Source organism: Mugil cephalus, chromosome 1 (assembly GCF_022458985.1).
Source record: "Mugil cephalus isolate CIBA_MC_2020 chromosome 1, CIBA_Mcephalus_1.1, whole genome shotgun sequence".
NCBI lineage: Eukaryota > Metazoa > Chordata > Actinopteri > Mugiliformes > Mugilidae > Mugil > Mugil cephalus.
Genome location: NC_061770.1, coordinates 23,221,551 through 23,242,812, shown reverse-complemented (window position 1 = coordinate 23,242,812; position 21,262 = coordinate 23,221,551). Strand labels below are relative to the sequence as shown.

The window sequence follows — 21,262 nt, the reverse complement described above, 5'->3', positions numbered from 1 at the left end:
AAGGTTTTGCAACCCCCCATTACCCCATTACCTCCGTGGAACTCCTGTTTTACATTTTTTGTCAGAAAAGCTTTCATCTCACCTCATTTTAGAGTTTCTCAATATGAGTTTTCTGTCCCCAGTTAAAAACATGAGCACTTGCAGGTTATGAGGAATAATCACGCTGTAATACATGTGGTAATAACGGAAAGGAGAATTGTTATTGGTTTCTGGGTATTTTTTTCTATTTAAATTTAAATATATTTAAATATAAATATATTTTTATAGTATTTTCTTCATTTTTATTTATTTTAATGCGTAGTTGTGAGAACATTTGCTGTGGCTTTTATGACGTTATCCGACTACGCGACTCTTAAATAACACGACCAACTCATTCTGGTAGAGATGAGCAGGTGCTGGGTGGATTGTGGAGGGTCTGTGAAGTTCTGGACGGAGGCGTGAAGTATAGAGAAAAAGGGTGGATGTGTCAAAACGCTAAACACTGTTTGGTTATTATCGTAACCCTGGTTTCTCTGCATGGTTACACCAATGCAGCAGGATAATATGCATGCAACTTTATTTCCTCTATCACCTGCTCACACCCAAAAAACAATGTGTGCAATTATTAAGGTTACATTACCGACTTTTATCCACAATCTTTTCTTGAAAGTGCATAAATAAAACCGTAAATGAAACATGCTTTAATGGCATATCTCTGGCATCGTAGCGGCTGCAGGATGTCTACTGGACACCTTTTACCAAGATACTTATCTGTAACTGGAGCACTGTGTTATGATCCAGCTAGATGCTCAAGTCTCAAGGTGTGAATGGGAATTTCAATGTTTCCAAGACTTTTCCGTCCAATATTTCCACTTTAACCCGGATGACTCCCCTTACTCTTTCTTTCAAACAATCAGTCTTCTCTGGATACTTCACGTGTAGCCTGGTTCTTTAGCTGTAGGTGAACTGCTGAATTATGATTCGCCTGTGCAGTGATTCTCCATAAAATAAAAACTAATCTGATTACTGATTACTCCTTTAAAAAGCTGCTTTAGCGATAAATAATAATATAATGAACGGGGAAAACGTATCGTTGTGGTTGTGCGTGCGTAGCAGGTGGCTACTTGGCTACTGGTTGATGCTCGTTGATTGCTGAGTTGTTACTTGTTCCATTTGATTTTGCTTCATTTTGTCTCTCAACTTTACCCCACCCATTCCTGTCTTTTGTCTTTGTGTGTGCGTAAACTGTGCGTAAGTAGCCTCGCAAGTGACACGATAACAAAAAAATGGAAATTTACCAGTAACGATTAAGAATAATAAAGAGAAACGTGCTTCGTTTTTGCTAACATTTCTGCTGTGTTGGACTACCGCGTTAAGATATTTATCAAATGGCAATGACCTCCCCCCCCATCCAAGTAGATCTGCTCTGCGCAGACTCTGCACCTTCCTCACGTTTGCTTCCGGGTCTGGACCTTGGCAAAATGTTATTTTAACACTTTTAAGTAAATTTTGTTTCTAATTCTCTAATAAAATATTCTTTAGATTCACTGTGGTCGTACATTTACATATATTTTTGCTATAAATATACTGTACTTAACCCCCGTGACCCTAGTGTAGGATTAAGCGGTACTGAAGATGAGATGAGATGAGATACACTGTACATGCTGTATCTGCTTTCTTTGGTGAGTTTTGGTCACATTTGCATAGATGTTAATACGCCCAGTAGTTTCCTAAGTGCTGTATTTTTTCTGTCAGCAGTCCTCTTCGCGTCCTTCCACTAAGCCTACCCGTTTATCTTCTTGTCACGCTACGAGGATAGATTTTTTTTTTTACGGCACACGCCTTGACATGGAAAAACACAATGCCGCTAAGAAATAACGGCATGCTAACATTAAGCTAGAACGAATAAGCCGAATATACAAAAATCACTGTGATAAGCATCTCCTCCGTTTTTACATGTTGAACTGTTGGTTTTTTTTTCATGCAAAGTAAGAGAGTTTAATTTCTTTAAAGTTTGTTTTTCAGATTTTCATGTTGCCACTTTTTCCTTTGTTCAAGAGAATTTTCGAAAGTTCTTCAAAAACATGCACGCGCGGACAATTCAATTCAATTAAACCAACAAAGCGATGCGAATGTGAGTGCTGGGAAAAGTGCATCATTTTTGCACTTGCATCATTTTTTTTTTTTTTTTTTTTTGCCACTGGTTCTCAGATATACCCAATCTTAAACGCAGAGCACAGCCTCCGTACGAGCATGTGAGTTATTTTCTCATGTGAATATCACGCTTCTGCGATTCCACGGCGTGCCATGGTGATGAGGCGAAGAATCTTGCTGACGGTGTTCTCGTGTGTGTACTGTAAATGATGCTGTCCTCACTGATTGTGTGTGAATCAGAGTGAAAATCATATTGTTGATTCGCCAATGATTCACTCCTTCCCTCACAAAAGGCTTTGTATGTAACTTCTTACTCAGCTGATTTAGTCCGGAGTGCGTGTGAGTGAGTAAGATGTCAAATCCTTATCCTCTAGATGACATTTTATAGTAAAAGCCTCGTACTTAGAATTATATCTTTTGTCGGCTACAGTCATCCCTACACATTAATATCCTCTCAGCATATTTTTTTTACTTTGAATGATTAATGGAAATATTTGGAACAAAACGTGTGAGGGCACAAAATATTTGCTCACTGTGGGTATATATTAGATTTTTCAACTCTTTGTTGAGCGCTTTGTTTGTCAGAAGTTAGTGATGGGACTTTCCCAGTGAAACTGCATATATTTTTTGCACATGCAAGGGCTATGTGGGGCCCCTGGCTGTGCATCCCAGACCTTGACGGAAGATTGAGGTGCAGCTCGGTATTTTATGAGACATTGCGTTGCTCCATATGCAGCATATCTGCAAAATAACCGGAGCACTAAAATGTAAATTATTTGCTTTTCGACAAAATGGAACTGATAAAGTGATGCATCAACTGATGTGTGAGGCTTCTAGAGCTAAAACAAAGGGCTCTACATAAATGCCTGTCATACACATAAATACAAAAGCACGGTTTTACGCTACAGATTAAGGAGAGAATGGGTAAATCTGTTCCAAAGTTCAGATGCACCACCTTTTTAAAAAGGAGGCCAATATTGAGCCAATTCAGCACGGTTGGTGTCATGTGTAGGCAGTGAAAACGGGCCTACTGCGCGCCATTAATAGTTACGAGACTGAGCAGTTTGTTTCTGAGACGTAAACACAGACGGCAGACCTGTTGAAAATTAGACACAGGTTAGTCATAGAGTCGGAGCTCGGCATCAGACAGCAGCGTGAGCAAATGTCAGGGGTGTAGCCCGGGGGTTTGACACGAAATTTTTTTTTTTGCACTGGTTATAAGATGTTGTGACAAGGGAATGTGAAAGACGGCAGTGAAAATGAGCGTCACCTACGGAGGATAATTTGGTTTTCGGTGAGAAAAACAAGACGTGAAATGGGACACAACAGCGCCAGGTTTTACTTCTGTAGCTCTATGGTCTCCGACTGAAAACAGTGTGTTTGCAAAAGTCCTTTCTTGGGATTTTACCTGAAGAATCTGTTTGAATCTGTGTGAATCTTCGTCTTTGCAGTGGTAGTGGATTGCTCTCAGAAGCTTGTGATGCGACTATTCTGCGTGTTTTCCCCTGTCTGTGCAGCGCCACAACAAGTGCTAACAATTCACTGAGAAGAACTGTTCATTCCTTTAAACGCTTAAGAACCACTTCTGCAGCTTCAACTAAATGAATAAATGAAATACGCTTTACATTATTACCCCCCACCCCACCCCACCCCACCACCCCTCCCACCCAGAAATGATGATTTCTTAGCATCTGAATGCTTGTTCTGTGTTAACTCAACATTGTCAGTATTTTCAGTATCAACAACACTCGAATGGTGTACCAATAGAGTTTTTTTTTTTTTTTTTTTGAAGAGGAACAGCAGTGAGCGGGGAGGGGGGGAAGCCCAGTAACATGCCATATGACATTCAACAAGTGTAAACAGCTCGTTCTGAGGTTATTTTTTGTGTTGTCAAAGGTCATCTCATCTAACAGAATGCCACTGAGACACAACGAAAGCCCGAGTCTTTTCTGAGCATAACCTTCTTTAGAACTTTTTTTTTTCTTTTTTTGCCATCATTATTAACCTTATTAGGTAACCTGTGTTTTTCACGTTCTTTATCACATGGCCGCTGTACTTTTTTGTTTTTTCTTCTGCAAACTGCCAAATCATAAAGGTGAAACGCAATTAGATGGTTTTACAGATATCACACCCGTTGCCTTAACATTAGTAGATTAGTAGATTAGTATCTATTAGTAGATAAGTGAAGCAGGGAGAACTAAATACCTACACATATAAAATGCTGTGATAGATACAAAGTGAAATACCAATGCACCTGCTCATTATACCTCATACCTACACACATCAGCCACTACATTATGACCGCTGACAGGAGAAGTAAATAACATTGACAATCTAGTGGCAATTCACCGTTCTGCTGGGAAACTTTTGGACCTGGACGTTACTTAGACACGTAGCACCCACCTAGACCAGACCAGACCGGACGCCCCCCCACCCCATAGCAATGACACAGACACACACACTAAGGCCAGGTAGAGGCAGAAAAAGGGGGATGTGAGAGCAGGAGGAAACTAAACAAACATACACTGACTACATATACTCTGACTAAAGCGTACGCGTGGAAGCTGATGTTGACGTGGTCTCCAAATGTGTGGGATGATCCACGGAGGCCTTTCCCCCCCCACTAATAACATCCTGTTTCCAGACGCCACATGACGCCCTCAGAAGGTCCATGTCCATCCTCTGATGAGTCACAACTGTTTTGGAGGCACAAGGGGGAGACCTACACAATATTAGGTCATAATGGTCATAATGTTATACCTGATGGGGAAATTACGCCCGTGCAGAAATTTCAGTGATTAATATCAGAACCTTTTTTTTCTAATTTTAAATTTGCCGTTTTCTCTTCCCTGTATTTACAAATCAACATCAACACAGAGAATGTGCATTAAACAGTATGTGTTTGTGGTATTAAAAATAAAAAAGGGAGAACTGTTTTTAATGAGAAATTATGAGACTTTTGGTGCACAGTCGTCAGAAATGAAATAAAGAAAAGTTTTGACTGATTTGCTCTTGCAGTTACAAAGTGGAATGTCATGTCATTTTATTTTCATTTGTTAAAAAAGAGCTGAAACAGCTGAGTTCTCTCGGGTTAAATCATCACCCGAACAGATGAACCGCTGTTTCAGTTCTTTGATTAAAACCAATATAATTCGCAAAATCGATGCCCTGATTACAATGCTGCTGAGACTCATGGGAATTGTAGTTTTAAGGTTGCATCTGTCGAGCCGGACCGTAGATTGTAGAACGCTGGACAACGGAACTACTCCTCAAAGCTAGTAGAGCTCCCCCTGGTGTCTGGCTGCAGTATAGGTCATAAACTCTACCCTCTCCATGTTAGTGGGGGGGGACTTGGACCCAAATAAAGTAATAAAATAATAACAAAATACATATTTTACAAAGAAGGTGTCAGTCATTTCAGGTATATATAGTGTAATAAATTTTGTTTTAGTTAGTTATTTAACGCTATAGAAATAGGATGTGACATAATGGCAACTACCAGTTGCCAACTGCTCTGTTAAAATGGTCCAACAATCCAACATTTCACTGTAACTGGTGGAGGTAGATCAGAGCGCAGTATTACTTAAATGAAAACTTGATCGTCCCACCCGAAGTGGAGACACGTTGTCCATATTTGTAAACAGTCTGTGAGCTGGACTGACGGAAGATACTTATGCTTAAAATAATTTAAAGCTTACAAGCAGAACATGAAATAGAAGAAGCCAAGTGATACCACTGTTCATATTCTATGTTGCCTAACATATTCGCTCACCTGCCACTTTTATATGCATATGAACACTAAGTGACATCACATTCCTTATCCACAGGATTTAAGAATGAATGATTTTTGACCATTCTTCAAGAAGCTCATTTCTGAGGTCAGACACTGACGTTGGACGAGAGGTCCTGACTCACAGTCTTCATCTAATTCATCCCAACGATCTTCTATCATCCAGGTCTTTATGGACCTTGCTTTGTTGCACTGGTTCTCAGTCATGTTGCAACAGGAAGCGTGCGTCCCAACATAAAGCTGGGAGCATGAAATTGAAAAACAACCCCACACCATACTCTGCCCTCCACTAAACTTCAAACTTAGCACAGTGATGTCAGGCAAGTATCGTTCTCCTGAAAACCTCCAAACCCAGATTGGTCCATCAGATTCTCAGATGGATTCATCCCTCCAGATAACAGGTCTCCACTGCTCTAGAGTCCAGTGCTGGTGCTTCACACCACTGCATCCAACATTTGGTGATATCTGGCTTGGATGCAACTGCTCACCCATGGAAATTGAAGTTCTCTACGCGCTGTTCTTGATCTAATCTGAAGTTCTGTAGCCATTGACTCTGCAGGAAGTTGGTGACCTCAGCATCCACTGACCTCACTCTGTGCTACCACTCTACGACTTTGTGCCAGAGTAATTAGCTATAAAACCACTGACAGTTGACTGTCTTAGTAGTGAGAAAATTTCACGACAGAACTTGTTGCACAGGTGGCATCCTATCACAGAACCACACTGGAATTCACTGAGCTCTTGAGAGTGACCCAGTTCTTTCACAAATGTTTGTAGGAGCAGTCTGCATGCCTAGGTTCTTGATTTATAAACCTGTGGCCATGGAAGTGATTGAAACACCTGAATTCATGGGTGAGTGAGTGAATACTTTCGGCAATATAGTGTATGTTTAAAAGTTCCCTTTAAGACACCCGCTGGACTGGATGGTTTAGACCCTCTCTTCCACAAGTTAGAAGCTCATATCATCACTGTCCCCATCACTTGTTTGTTGAACGTCTCCCTACCAACATGTGAAATTCCTCTGGATCACAACATCCTGCTTAACAGGTTTAAAGACACTGGACTCTCTTCAACACCTACTGCTCTGGTCGTGTACAGTCTGTAAGAGCTGTAGGATTCCTGTCCGACCCACTGCCTATGTGTAAAGGTGTTCCTCAGGGGTCCATAATTGGTCCAACCCTGTTCAAAATCTACATGAATAACATTGCTTCTGCTGCGGGTAGCTCTCATATCCATTTATATGCTGACGACACCATCTTGTACACATCCATCCCCTGCTTGGACACTGACTTGACTTCCTTTCAAATAAGTTTCAACAACATCCAACATGCTTTTTCCAACCTTTGCCTTCACTTAAACACCAATAAAACAAAATGCATGATATTCAACCGGAACCTAGTTTGTTAATTGTTACAAATATCTGGTTATTTGGCTCGACCGTTCACTCTCCTTTGATGTGCACATTGACTCACTGCCATCTACTTTGTTACAGGTGCTACTTTTAACACCCATCACTGTTACCTGTACTCACGTTTCAACTGGCCGTCACTTCACTCTCGTAGACTGATCCACTTTTGGTCCATGTTGACATGACAGCATCACACAGTTGCTGCAGATTTGTCGGCTGCACATCTATGATGAGAGTCTCCCGTTCCACCACATCCCAAAGGTTCCTCTGTTGGACTGAGATCTGGTGACTGTGGAGGCCATTGGAGTACAGTGAACTCATTGTCATGTTCCAGAAACCAGTATGAGGTGATATGAGCTTCATGAGATGGTGCATTATCCTGCTGGAAGTAGCCGTCACTGTGGAGATAAAGGGATGGACATGGTCAGCAACAATACTCAGGTAGGCTGTGGCATTTAAACCATGCTCAGTTTGTACTAAGAGACCCAAAGTGAGCCAATAAAATATCCCCCACACCATTACACCACCACCAGCATGAACCGTTGATACAAGGCAGGATGGATCCAAGCTTTCATGTTGTTTAAACCAAATTCTGACCCTGACATCTGAATGTAGCAGCTGAAATCGAGACTCGTCAGACCAGGCAACGTTTCTCCAATCTTCTATTGTCCAGTGTAGATGAGCCTGTGTGAACTGTAGTCTCAGCTTCCTGTTCCTGTAGAGATGGTTGTGCATGAAAATCCCAGTAGATCAGCAGTTTCTGAAATACTCAGACCAACAACCACCCCACGTTCAAAGTCACTTAAATCCCCCTTTCTTCCCCATTGTGATGCTCGGTTTGAATTTCAGCAAGTTGTCTTGACCATCTCTACGTGACTAAATGCACTGAATTGCAGCCATGCAATTGGCTGATTAACTATTTTTGTTAACAAGCAATTGAGCAGGTGTACCTAATAAAGTGGCCAGTGAACGCAGCGAATACATTATATATTGTGACTCTCTGTACTGCCTCTTGCCCAGGTCGTCATTGTAATGAGAAATTTCTAAACTGACTCACCTGTTTAAATAAAGGTACAATCAATCAATCCCGCATGCCATCGCTGCCTGAATTAAGCTCACGGGAAACATACTCAATTTGACTCAAGCTCTTCTTTTTTCTGCTGCACATGGGACGGGATCGGGAGCTGACTGGGTAGAGACCAGGATTCAGATCCCACGTCCTGTCTCTGGTTTTGTTATAGAGGCTAAAGTTAAGAGAAAGACTGTGAACTTGCTGTGTCAGGTTAGGTGGTTTTCAAACTATCTCATTTGAATGAATGAATCATGGAAAAAGGAGATAAAATCAGACATTTGCATTTCTATTTTCAAGTCATTTTGTGACTGAAACTATGTTTGTCACAATATTTATGTATATGAAAGTTTCTTTTATGTGTTTGATAGTGACTTACATGTTCTGTTTGTGGAGAGTGTGTATTTCACTTGTAGTATTTGCAGATAAACTATTTATTCCAATAACCGGATGGGAGTTAAATATATGTGTGCACGGGAGGAGATACTTCTTTTTTAGTCAGTGCATCAATCTTGAAGAGAACCTTTCTTTGTGCACGTTTCAAATAAGCTGTGACAGACCTTTCCTGGTAACGGGTTGTGTGTATTGGGAGTAGAATATTATGCGGTCTCTCTTTAGCTAATTCAGCACTACACATGCCACTGACTAAGCCTTTTAAGGTAATTTCCTGTGTTAGGCTAAATAAACACGTTGATGATGTTGTGTCCTTTCCAAATTTCGTCATGCCTGGGCAATGACGTATATAAAAAAAATCAACTCGGGTATTATGAAGTTCAGCATTGGAAATAATACTCAGAAAATAATCTTTAGATCAGTAAGTGATGAGTTTTTTTTTTACCAGAGAACAACAAAAAAAAGAAATTAAAATAAAATTTGAATTTGATTGAAATGCATTACAGTCACAGTTAAAATAAATTACCACCTACTTTATTCTATTTGGTCCACAACATTTGAGGATCATTCTAGTGTAACATAATGTATGAGGTATGGAATAATTATATAACTGAATATTGAAATACCAGTAATAGCAAAAATGATATTCCACAAGGGCGATGATCTGAAGTGTCAAATAGTTTAATACCAGGTTTTCTGGGAAATATTAATCCCACAAGTGGTGGATCTCGTGTATCAAATATGATACACTTTTAGGTTTAAAATTGGTTAGGTTTATTTTTAAGTCATGTCAACTCAATGAATGTTTTTACTAGAACCAATTATTATCAGTTCATTCTCGGATCTTAAATAATTGGCTGGTGATCTTCACTGATGAAATGTCGTGGTTAAGGGCTATGGTTAGAGACACCTTCAGTTCCTGTGCAGTTTTGATAAGACTGTCAAATTATTCTGAGAGTCTGCGTTGAGTCACATTGTGCTCTCGCTGATCAAAATGAAAGGAATACAAAGAGATACCCACTCTTGTTCTCTTTTACATTTAAATCAAGTTTCACAACTCCAAGGGCTGATTTGCCTACAAGTTCCACCGTTATCAAAGATCCTACGTGCACAAATTTTCCAACCAGATTCGGCTGATCATTCTCTCAGTTCCTATAATTTAACGGTTTCTTTAAAAATTATTGTGTTCGATTCGTTCACACCAACATGTGCACACGCCGCCTCCTCCACCCCACCCTCCTGCAGTCACTGCTTTCAACATTTCTGCACGAAAATGACTCAAAACATCAACGGATTTTCACACGGGTCCTGAAAGCAGACAGAAAACCCAGTCAAACAAATGAAGAGACTGAAATATTCCACGTTCTTATTATATTTGTTTATTCAGTGAAATACGCCAATATTACACATTTGTGAGGTGCAAAAGCAAATGAACCCTTGTCTTTGGTATCTGCTGTGACCTCCTTGTGCAGCATAACTTTTTATTCTACTTTTACCATTATTTTATAGAACAATTTGTGTTCTTGTTGCAACGCCCAGTTTGAATGAATGAATCAATGAATGCGTTATTTCGAATATGTAATTAATTCAAAAAAACGTTTCAGCTCGTGGACGAGATGTCTTGACAATTTCTTTTAGGATTAACTGGTATAATTCAGAATTCATTGCTATATTAAAGATGACAAGACTTCCTGATCCAGATGCAGCAAAACAGGCCTAAACCAGAACATCACCACCCCCGTGTTTCACGAACGTGATGAGGTTCTGATGCTGTAACACAGTGTTGCTTCCTTTCCAAACATGGTGCCTCTCAGTTAAACCAAACTATTCTTATGTTGTCTGTCCACTGAATTAATAATGGCACTAAGATGGAGAGAAAGACCTGAATGTAAGGTTGATTTTCCAGCTTTTGTTTGCCTGCTAGAGACAATGAGACATAAATTGTCTTCATATTTGTCATTCTGTTCCATCTGCTCCCTCAGCAATGCCTCAATTCACAGTCTAATTTCATTATTTGTCTTTTAAATACAAATATTGTTGCATAAAAAAGACATTTTTGTCAATACACCGCACACTTAGGTCAAGGTTCAGTGCACCAGCTATTTATGAGTCTTTAAAACTGTACTGGAAAACCAGTGAATTTACAGTAAATAGTAACACCTCTCCAAACCAGGGGCAATAAAAAAAGACAAGGGAAAACAGTGACACCTGGTGGTGAAAGCAAAAAAGAAAAGCGTGGAGTGGGCTGACTAGACAGAGATAACGAAAATGATTTGAATTTCCAGAGAAAAACCACTAAATACCACGGCAGCAGAAAATTTTCCACACAACTTACCCTCAAAGCAGAGTGAGGGGCAGACATGAAGATGTATGGAAACCCAAGAGATACGTTAAAGGCAATATGCATTTCCACAAGAAACCGAGAAAAAATGACTAACATTCAACAGAAATGGTTAAATGATAATTTAATTTCATACATTAAAAGGCATCTTTAAGCACCATGTCATATAGTGGCGGTTCGTCATATGGAAATACCTCAGATAAAGATGGAGCCATGTCAGTCCTGAAATAAAACACGGCAATGCACACTCGTCTGAAAAGGCATTAAACTAACGCTAGCAGAGGAACAGTCCAAATCCTCTCGACATCAGTCAGGTAACAACTCGACCACAGCGTCCTGTGGTGACAGAGAGATGGAGGTTGCACTGTTTGCTGGTGAAGTTTATTGTCAAAGTTATTAGACCTTTAGCTGCAGTACACGTAGAAGGCCTTAGAGAAATACCTGCTACATTATACCATACTTTTAAATGCTATTGATGGTGCTGATTTGCAGCCTGTTTTTATACAGTCTATACATATCTGCAGCTCACAGTATGTAGCTCATGAGCGGTCTGTTCTCAACATATGCGTTCAAGTCAAGATTATAGATTTCATTGTTGCAAAGCATTACTTTCTACTGGGTTTTTGTTAGTAGTCAGAGATTAGTCGGTGTTGACTTGACTTTTATGACATAACAGTCGACTTTTAAAAAATCGTGCAACCCATAGCGGCTTCTACTATTATTATTGTTGTTGTTGTTGTTGTTAAGCCATTAATACGTCTGTTTTTCCTTAAATAAGCTGTGCGGGGTTTCTGTGGTTGGGGTGTACCCACGGACCCCCAAACATCTTCGGGACGCCCCTGTCCATGGAACAAACGGGATGGAAATCACCGCCGTTGTTACCAGCAGGAATTGCCTTGTCCTGACAACTGGATGATGAGCTTCCTCCTGAAACCGGCTCCATCGCCAGCGTCTCTGCTCTGAAAAAACACTGCAGACATCTCGTTTTTTTTTTTTTTTTTTGTTCTCTCCCCCCCCGGATATTTCCATCCACATGGTTGTCCCTCACATACGCACCTGTTTGTGATGCGCGGCCGCTGACGGGTTGCGGAACAGATCCGAGGACCGGCCTCGGTGTTATCCCGCAGCCCGAACCTGGCGGGTCGGGGCTTTCTGGGCTCTACCTGCTCTTTTTTTTTTTTGTTTGTTTGTTTGTTTGTTTGCTTGTTTGTTTTTCTTTTCTTCGTGTGTTATGGTGCACTATCGGAATGCTTAAGGATCTCATACATCTGGCTCCCTTCGCTTTGACCGGAATAATGCGAGAGGAAGCGCATCGGCGGATCGACGCGGTCTCAGGGCGTCTGCTGGCGTCTGTCAGCTCCAAGGGAAAACGGCTTAATGAATGCTCCGATATCACGCCGCCGTCTCTGATTTAGAATAGCGGGGGTTGCTGCAAATGCATGGCACCAATGTGAAGTGAATGGTGAATGTGATGAGCCCACCACCGCCTCTGCTGTCAGCGGGACTGGAGGTTTTATTTTCTGGCGGCACGACGGCTTCTGTGGAAAAGCACGGAGACATGACATGCACAAGAAAAAAGAGGAAACGAAGTTATGACTTTTGCAGGCCTAAACCCTTCGCGTTTTAGAATGAAGTGTGCAGGAGCCCTCGCCTAACGCACATTTGGACCAGTGATCAGGTTTGCCTCTTTGCCTCTGTCCTGTCAGGTGGTCGCCGGAGCCCTGGTGTTTCATGTAGACCGCAACAGACGTCCAGTCTGCCATAGTCTGGAGGACAAGTGGCCCCCCCACAGCAGGTAAGAAGCACACCACGACTACCATTTTGTATTGACTTATGTTTCTGTTGCTAAATGTCAGTGGCGCCTGCCTCTGCATTCCTGCAGGCCTTTCATTTGACTGTGTTCCTTCTAGCGGGCCCAAACTATTGCAGCTCCCAGAGACTGATGCCTTTTGTCTACCTCAGCCTCTACAGGGTTGACTATCTAATGAGGACTGCTTAATGCAGAGTAAAAAAAAAAAAAAAAACTCATTTTTGATGCATGCCTCACAGCAGCAGCAGCAGCAGCAGCAGCTGACACTGGCGGATGTGACGCTGTGTTGTGAAGATGATAAATAATACAGGATGTCCACTAGGCTCAGGGCTTCTCTCTCCGCTCTGGGACAGTCAAGTGATTTCATGTCCTTTTTGGTGCATGTAATCCCCCGATAAAAATCAGCCCCCCCCCCCTGGAGGAGTGCAGAAGCCTGTGTGGTGTGAAGGTTTAAGCTATCCACACCCCTCAAATCCGGACTGCAGCAGTTGGTGGTCCAAGTGTCCTCATTAGACCTGTGCGCTCTTATGTGGAGAGGCCTGATACTGGGCCCCGCTGTCAGCAACCAGTGAGCGTTGTCGCCTCCTCCCACTGACATCAAGCCAGAGGTATTGGGCTGCTGTTGCTACCCAGTTCCTGACAGAGACTCTGCCCTCCAATGCCAACCAACTTCCTTCACAGAGCTCCTCCTTCAAGACACACGGCCCATCTTTCATTTTCCAACAGCTCCTGGTGGCCAGTGAAGCAGTGAGGGCTGAAGCTGCAAAAACAATGACTCGAAAAAAAAAAAAAAAAAAATTAGTTGACGGAAAGAGTTTGATTTCACGTTGTTTTTTAATTGTTAACCGCCTTGATGGTTTACCGCACTCTGTTTTTCCATTCGTCATTAACCATTCACACCACTGTGAGGTTTCTTTCATTTCTTTTTATTAGCAGGCAGTAATATCTCTCATATCAAAGATGAGCGTGTGTGTATTTGACTTTGAATTATTACTGTGTGAAAGGACGATGGAGCTATATGTTTAAAATATGTCTATATACACTGATCAGGTGTAACATTATGACAATACATGACAATACATCTTGTGACAATTCAGTGTTCTACTGGGAAACTGTTGGACCTGGCATTTATTCATTCATTCATTCATGTTGGACGTTACTTAGACATGTAGCACCCACCTAGACCAGACCAGACCAGACCAGATACCCCCCACCCCATAGCAGGACCACAGGACACCATCAGACGCCCATGTCCATTCTCTGAACTGGTTTGGAGGCATAAGGGAGATCTTTACAGTATGAGGGATGGGGTCATAATGTTATGACTGATCGGTGTATGTAGCACTATGAAACAGGTGTGTACGTCCCTGTCTTCTCACCTGACGTCCTCTGTGTGACCAGAGTTTTGCTTCATTCATTCAGTGTTTGCCAGAAAAGAGCAGATCTATCCATTAACGGGCGCAGAGATTTCTGATCCCTTTCCTTTTAACTAACTAAATAACAGTGAGTGGTTTAGGTGCAGCAGCAGAAAGTAGCCATGTGGAGTAAGTTTCATTGCAATTTTTTAACATTAATCTGGAAGTTTCCAGGTTTTTTTTTTATCATAATGTGAGCTTTGTGCGTCTCTCTAAAATAACTACACTTAAAACCAGCACTGGGTCGAGATCCATCGTCCTGGTCACGGAAAGTGAACAAACGCCAAGTGGGACACTGTAATAAAGTGCATTTTGATGACGGGTGTCTCAAGAATCTCAGCTTTTAAATTGGGAACTTGACCTGTCGAGTCACTTTGGCGAATCTGAACGTGCAAATAATAACACTAAGAAGAACAGCTCAGCAGCATTGGACCACAAATCACATCTCACATATTTCATTCTTTTCTACAATGTGGGCAAAATGTCCAGATGTAAGTCAAAGCAGTACGACATCTACTTCACTACTGCAAAACATGTGCATGAAAAAAGTAAATAATAAGTAACTACTGAATAAAACTGTCCCCGTTTTCTTTGTGGTGACCCCGGTGCAGGCTGGTCTCACCACCAACAGTCAGAGCCTGAGAATGACAAGTATGCGATGCAATCACTGGCGAGATCCCCCTTCTTTGTCACTGGCACCCGTTAAAATTTCATCAATCTCATCAAACGCAAGAATCAGAACAGGGAATCAATCACTTTGCCTCACTCGCACTGAGCCAGCTCACTGACAATCAAACACAATCTTGGATATAAGCTGCTGACATACAAATTGAGACTTAAAAACGGACCGATTTCAATTTCAACATCTGTTGAATAAAGTTTCCCGGTGCAATCACTTACACTCTTTCTGGGGGCAGATTCTTATTGAGTTAGTTCTTGCCAACCTTTGACATCAATCTTTCTGGTCAAACTGTACCAATGATGTCACGTTATGGGGAGCAAGCGTGTAGTAGTTTGCTCTTATCTATAGTTGCAAAATTACTAATGAAGTCATCGAACTTGGCTTTATTGGCAGTTTTGACTCTACGTGCAAGAGCTGCGTCAGAAAAGGAAGATAGCAAACGAAAACAAAGTGCCTGTTCCATTAACCGTGCTTCCTTTAACCTTTCATGAGGGTTTTGTCAGCAGGATCTTGCACGACACCTTCAATCTGTGTCTCATAGGCATGTTTACAGAAAATGTGGGTTTTGCTGTGGTTGTTTTACAGTGGTGTTTCTCTAATCCACCCAATCATTGGGTTAGAATCTAATCTGCATGTGGTCTACGTACAAACAAGCCTATGGAGGCTTTGCAGCTGATGTATCACAGAATGTTGTTGCACTATCACGGAGCTGTGAGAATCTGTGTTTTAGATGTAGATAGACTCAGATATAGGGTGCCTAAGTTTGAATTGGTCTGATTCAAATCTTCCCTTACCCCAGTGTGTATTTCGAGGATAAAATACGGCCAGACTGTCATCTTAAAAATAAAAATGAGCCGGTCTTTTCAACAGCTCTTTTAAAGGAACTGAACCTATTGACCTGCTCTTTAAATCTTTAAAACAAATAACAGGAACCAAGTCACAGTTGCATGGATTTTTTTTTTCTTTTGTATTTAAAAACTATGAGAAGTTATTTGAAATCTTGATTTCTCTTCAGCACCTTGTCCAGGCTGTAGAGTTGTGACATTCGAGGACGAACTGAATCTATTGACCAGCTCTTTAAAACAAACGACGGGAACTGAGTTGCGTTGAGCTGGTCATTTTTTTTATTTTTTATTTTTTGATATGTTTCACACAGTTGCACACAGCAGTGAGCAGTGGACTAGAGTTTGATAGAATCTGTGTTTTAAATATAGATAATTGCAGATTATCCAACTCTTATCCTATCCCAGTGCTTAGTGGTGTGAAGAAACTCAAGTACTTCCTACAAAGACTCATAGAAATAAAGAGCTCAGCTACGCTATGCCGGTTTGTCAGTCTGGTAGAGATGGGATTAATGGCTCTTTGGAAGGAGCTGGGTCTTGTGGATTTGTTCCTTTCAAAGATCCGTTCAAAAGACCGGCTCATTTCGATATTTATTTATTTTTAAGATGACAGTCTTATTTTATCTTCCATCCTGGGAGAGGGTAAGATCTGTATCATCTGCGTCTGTCTATGTCTAAAACATAGATTTTCATCAAACCATGGTCCACTGCTCACCACCTCCGTCACCATCACCGTCTCAGAACAAAGCAGGAGCTTCTCTGTGCAACTGTGTCAAACACACACACAAAAAAACCCCAAGCGACTCAGTTCCCATCATTCATCTTGAAGAAGATTCAGTTCGTCTGCAAATGTCACAACTTTACAGCCTACATGCTGGATACAGTGGTGCAAAGCATGCACCACTGTATCCAGGCTGTGATTGTTTGAGAGTGTAGGCTAACCACTGAACCCAGAAGCAGACCTCAACAAGCAGGTGTTTTTGTTGTTTTTTTTTTACCACAGACACAGGCAGAGCAAAAACTGGGATCTGAAGAACAGGGTTTACTAAAAGAAGAAGGAAAGAAGCTGTTTATTTCCACAGAAACTTAGACTGAGACTATGATCCGGGGGTGAGATGGAGTGGTAGCCTGGTATATGTAAGGGTCACAAGCCCATTCTGGTGACTGACAGCATGTCATGTTGAGTATTACCTCACATCTATTAGCTATGTAGTCGTTACTGCAGCCAGCACCAAATACATGCTTTCTGTTCTTTAGTATTTCTTCAGCCTGACGTGGTAACGCCAGGATAAGACCTGTCAAGGCCCATAAAACTCCTAACTGCTTATCTCCTCTGACTGCTTTCAGGCTTCTGGAGAGAGGATCCATCAGTGAGATGAAAAAACACACCGACAAACAGACCTTGCTCGAAATGGCCCGAGGTGGATCGAGGTGTTCCTTTTCCTTGTGAACCGCGGAAAAAGAAGCAACCACGAGGACGAAAGAACGACCAGCAGGCGGGGGAGGCGGCGGTGGAAAGGTGGCTCTGGTGTTAGAAGAAGGAGAAGAAGAAGAAGAGGCGGCGGCGGCGGCATTGGAGGGTGGACTTTCGGGATGGCAAATGGAAATGAGAGCAACGAAGGGCCCGCGGGGCCCATGGCGGCAGTGGCCGCCACTGCAGGAGGTATGGTAGCGGAGAGTTCTTCCTCAGTGGTCACCACCTACATTAAGCTGGTTTTACTGGGGCTGATAATCTGCATCAGTTTAGTCGGCAACCTGGTGGTGTCTCTGCTCGTTCTGCGGGACCGGGCTCTGCACAAGGCACCTTACTACTTCCTGCTGGACCTCTGCCTGGCGGACACCATTCGCTCAGCCATCTGCTTCCCCTTTGTGCTGGTGTCCATAAAGAACGGCTCAGCCTGGACCTACAGCGTTCTGAGCTGCAAGGTGGTGGCCTTCATGGCAGTGCTCTTTTGTTTCCACGCCGCCTTCATGCTCTTCTGCATTAGCGTAACCCGCTACATGGCCATCGCGCACCACCGCTTTTACTCGAAGCGCATGACGTTCTGGACGTGCGTGGCAGTCGTGTGCATGGTGTGGACGCTGTCCGTGGCGATGGCCTTCCCGCCCGTTTTCGACGTAGGCACCTACAAATTCATCCGCGAGGAGGACCAGTGCATTTTCGAGCATCGCTACTTCAAGGCTAACGACACGCTGGGCTTCATGCTGATGCTGGCTGTGCTCATCCTGGCCACGCACGTCGTGTACATGAAGCTACTCCTTTTCGAGTACAAGCACCGCAAGATGAAGCCCGTCCAGATGGTTCCAGCCATCAGTCAGAACTGGACCTTCCACGGGCCAGGGGCTACGGGCCAGGCGGCAGCCAACTGGATTGCAGGCTTCGGTAGGGGCCCCATGCCGCCCACTCTGCTGGGAATTCGGCAGAACTTGCACAATCAGAACCGGCGTTTGCTGGGCATGGAGGAGTTCAAAACGGAGAAGCAGCTCGGCAGGATGTTCTACGTGATCACCCTGCTGTTCCTGGTGCTTTGGTCTCCCTACATAGTGGCTTGCTATTGGAGGGTGTTCGTCAAGGCTTGCACAATACCACACCGGTACCTCTCCACCACTGTGTGGATGAGCTTTGCCCAAGCTGGGGTCAATCCTATCGTCTGTTTCTTCTTTAACAAAGACTTGAAGAAAGGGCTCCTTTCCTACCTACCAGCCTGCTGCAGGACTAAACCTCATCTACCACGAGAGCCTTATTGTGTTATTTAACCAGAGATGATGATCTGAAGAGAGAGCAGTAAGCAGACGTATTGCATATTGTATTTGCTTGAGTAATTGTGGCATTTGATGCAATGCAAGCTACTTTTAAGCAGTGGGTGTAAACTAGTGAGTGCAGTGGTAAAAAAAATTAAAAAAAAAAACTAAACAAAACAAAACAAAAAAACCCTTTTGACTCAAAAGCATATATGGAGTAAGACTTTAAAAATAAAATACTTTAATAGCAAAATATGCCAGTAATAATGCAGTCACTGTGGAAACCATGCTAAAAAAAAAAAAAGAGAAAAAAAAGAAAAGAAATAATAAATAGCCACCGATAAACTACATGAGCTGCATCATGACGAATTTGAAAAGTCCTGAGTGGATGAAGGTTTAGTTGAAGAGAACAAAGAAGCCATTCCTCATTGAAAGCCAGGAATCCGTTTAATACTGTAATGTATCCTGTCACAGTCTGGCATTAAAGCGAGAAACAGAATCACGTGTGAACTTATGTGAATTTTAAGACAGTTAGTTTAAACTTTAGTTGAGTGGTACGACTGATTCTTACCAAAAATTTTCAGACCGGAAATGCCCTCACGTGTAGGTGCAATTCAACGACAACGAAAAGACTGAAAACCCAGGAATGGGAGCGATTTAAGGAGCAGAGAGAATGTATAACAGCGCTACAGATGATTAAATGTTTACAGTACAAGAAAACAAGATATTTGGGGAGTTCACTGGACTATTATTCGTCTTCTATTGGCTTTTTACACCGATCAGCCACAACATTATGACCACTGACAGGAGAAGTAAATAACATTAATCATCTTGTGAGAATTCAGAGATTCTGCTGGGAAACTTTTGGACCTGGCGTCCATCCCTGTGGATGCTACCGTGGTAGCATTAAGTTTTGGGCCACATGTGGTATCTCTAGATGGCACCTCTGGTTGTAGTTTAAGCTGTAGTTTAAGCACTTGGCCCATACACTTTTGGGCCACACGTGATTTGTAACTGGCAAATGTGATATGGCATCATAACCACATTGGTTTGGCCACATTTGCAAAGATGGATGGAATTTCTCTTCCAGGACAGTTCTGTAATTTAAGCACTTGGCCCATATAATAGATTTTTACCTTTGGGCCACATGTGAAACTGGACCAGGCGCCCCCCCCCCCACCCCAACCCCACAGCAGTGACACTCCTTGATAGCGGCAGCAGGATGCAGCCACACAAAAACACTTTAGGAACAACTCAAAGGCGCATGAAGAACAGCACAAGGCACTGATCTGGCCTCCAAATTCTCTAGATCTCAAACTGATCAAGTATTTGTGGGACGATCCACACAAAGGCCCCTCCCCTCAACCCATAGGACCCAAATGACCCCCCAACTAACAACCCTCAGAAGACCCATGTCTTCACCTGTTCTGGAGGAACAAGGGAGACCTACACAACATTATTATCAATTACTATTATCATAATGTTGCCCCAGATCGGTATATTTGCCCAAATAATTGTAGGCACCTAGCATTTAAAATAAATAACAGCCTAGCTCTCTTGTTTTCTTGCGCTGTACCAACATTTAACATTTATCACCGTAGGAACCTGTGAGTATTTTATTCATTGGTACCTTGATCTACAATACGACACAACTCGCAGGTGAAATTATTTCTGTAAGCTTCGGTTTAAGTGATTGTACGACTCTCCACAGAGTGAGCGAATTATTAAGTAACTCTGGACACATTGGAGTAAGCCTGGCAAGGAACTGAAAACATCAAAAAGTCAGAGAGAAGAAGCGACACGTGTGGGTGATAAATAGAAAATAATGTAAGTATATGAAGAAAAAACGGAGGGAATCCTTGTGAGATTTTCTGATCCACTTATATATATATTTTTTTTGCTTGTCAGTGAGAAAAACAAGTTTCGCCATGAAAACTGCACCAGATGTGCGTTTAGAAGATTCCTCAAAAGCTAAAATGGGAATAAAATCCGGAGCCAACATTGTGTGAATCTAGACGAACATCGTCACTGCGTTTCGATAAATTTAGATAAATGAATCCAGACGCGCTTCTCTACTGTTTTTCCCTCTGACAACGAACTCTGAGATCAGGTGGAGGGAGGAAGCCGGGCAAAGAGATTGTAATTAAGTCGGTGAATGTAGGTACGGAGCATTGAGTATCGAGTATCTGAGGCTAAAATAAATTAGAAAAAGAAAAAAAAAAAAAAGAGGGGAGGGGGCGTGTTTGGGGTTGGACGTGACACCTTGTCTCTGCCGTGGCATACGTGACACACCCAAAAGAAGCATGCTGCAGAGAATAGCTAACCTTGTTTTTATTTTCAGAACTATGGCCTTACTCCATATAACTGTAAAACCAATGCAACAAAAATGTGTTACTTCTCTATGTGCTGAATTCATCCAACACGGTGGAAACTAGTGACGTCCCGGAAGGACCTGGAGGTCGTTCTTTCCATCAGATGCAGGAGGAACTTGTGGTCATTGAGAAAAAAAACGTGACGGTGGGGGGAGAGCGTTCCAAGCAGAAAAAGTGACTTCTCAGTAGACTAAATAATGTCGGCGAACCCCGCTCTGAATTTTCTGTGAGACTGTTTTTCTTCTCCGTTGTTTTTTCCTGAACG

General features: G+C 42.3%; 1 protein-coding gene across 1 annotated transcript; it reads left to right on the top strand.

The window, feature by feature from the left end:
* Nucleotides 1-12,664: 12,664 nt before the first annotated feature.
* On the top strand, nt 12,665-18,958 carry gpr173 (G protein-coupled receptor 173). The gene is made up of 2 exons (XM_047606200.1): nt 12,665-12,929; nt 17,231-18,958. Exon 2 carries the CDS (start codon nt 17,477-17,479, stop codon nt 18,638-18,640), a length of 1,164 nt encoding a protein of 387 aa, XP_047462156.1. The 5' UTR covers nt 12,665-12,929; nt 17,231-17,476; the 3' UTR covers nt 18,641-18,958.
* Nucleotides 18,959-21,262: the final 2,304 nt, after the last annotated feature.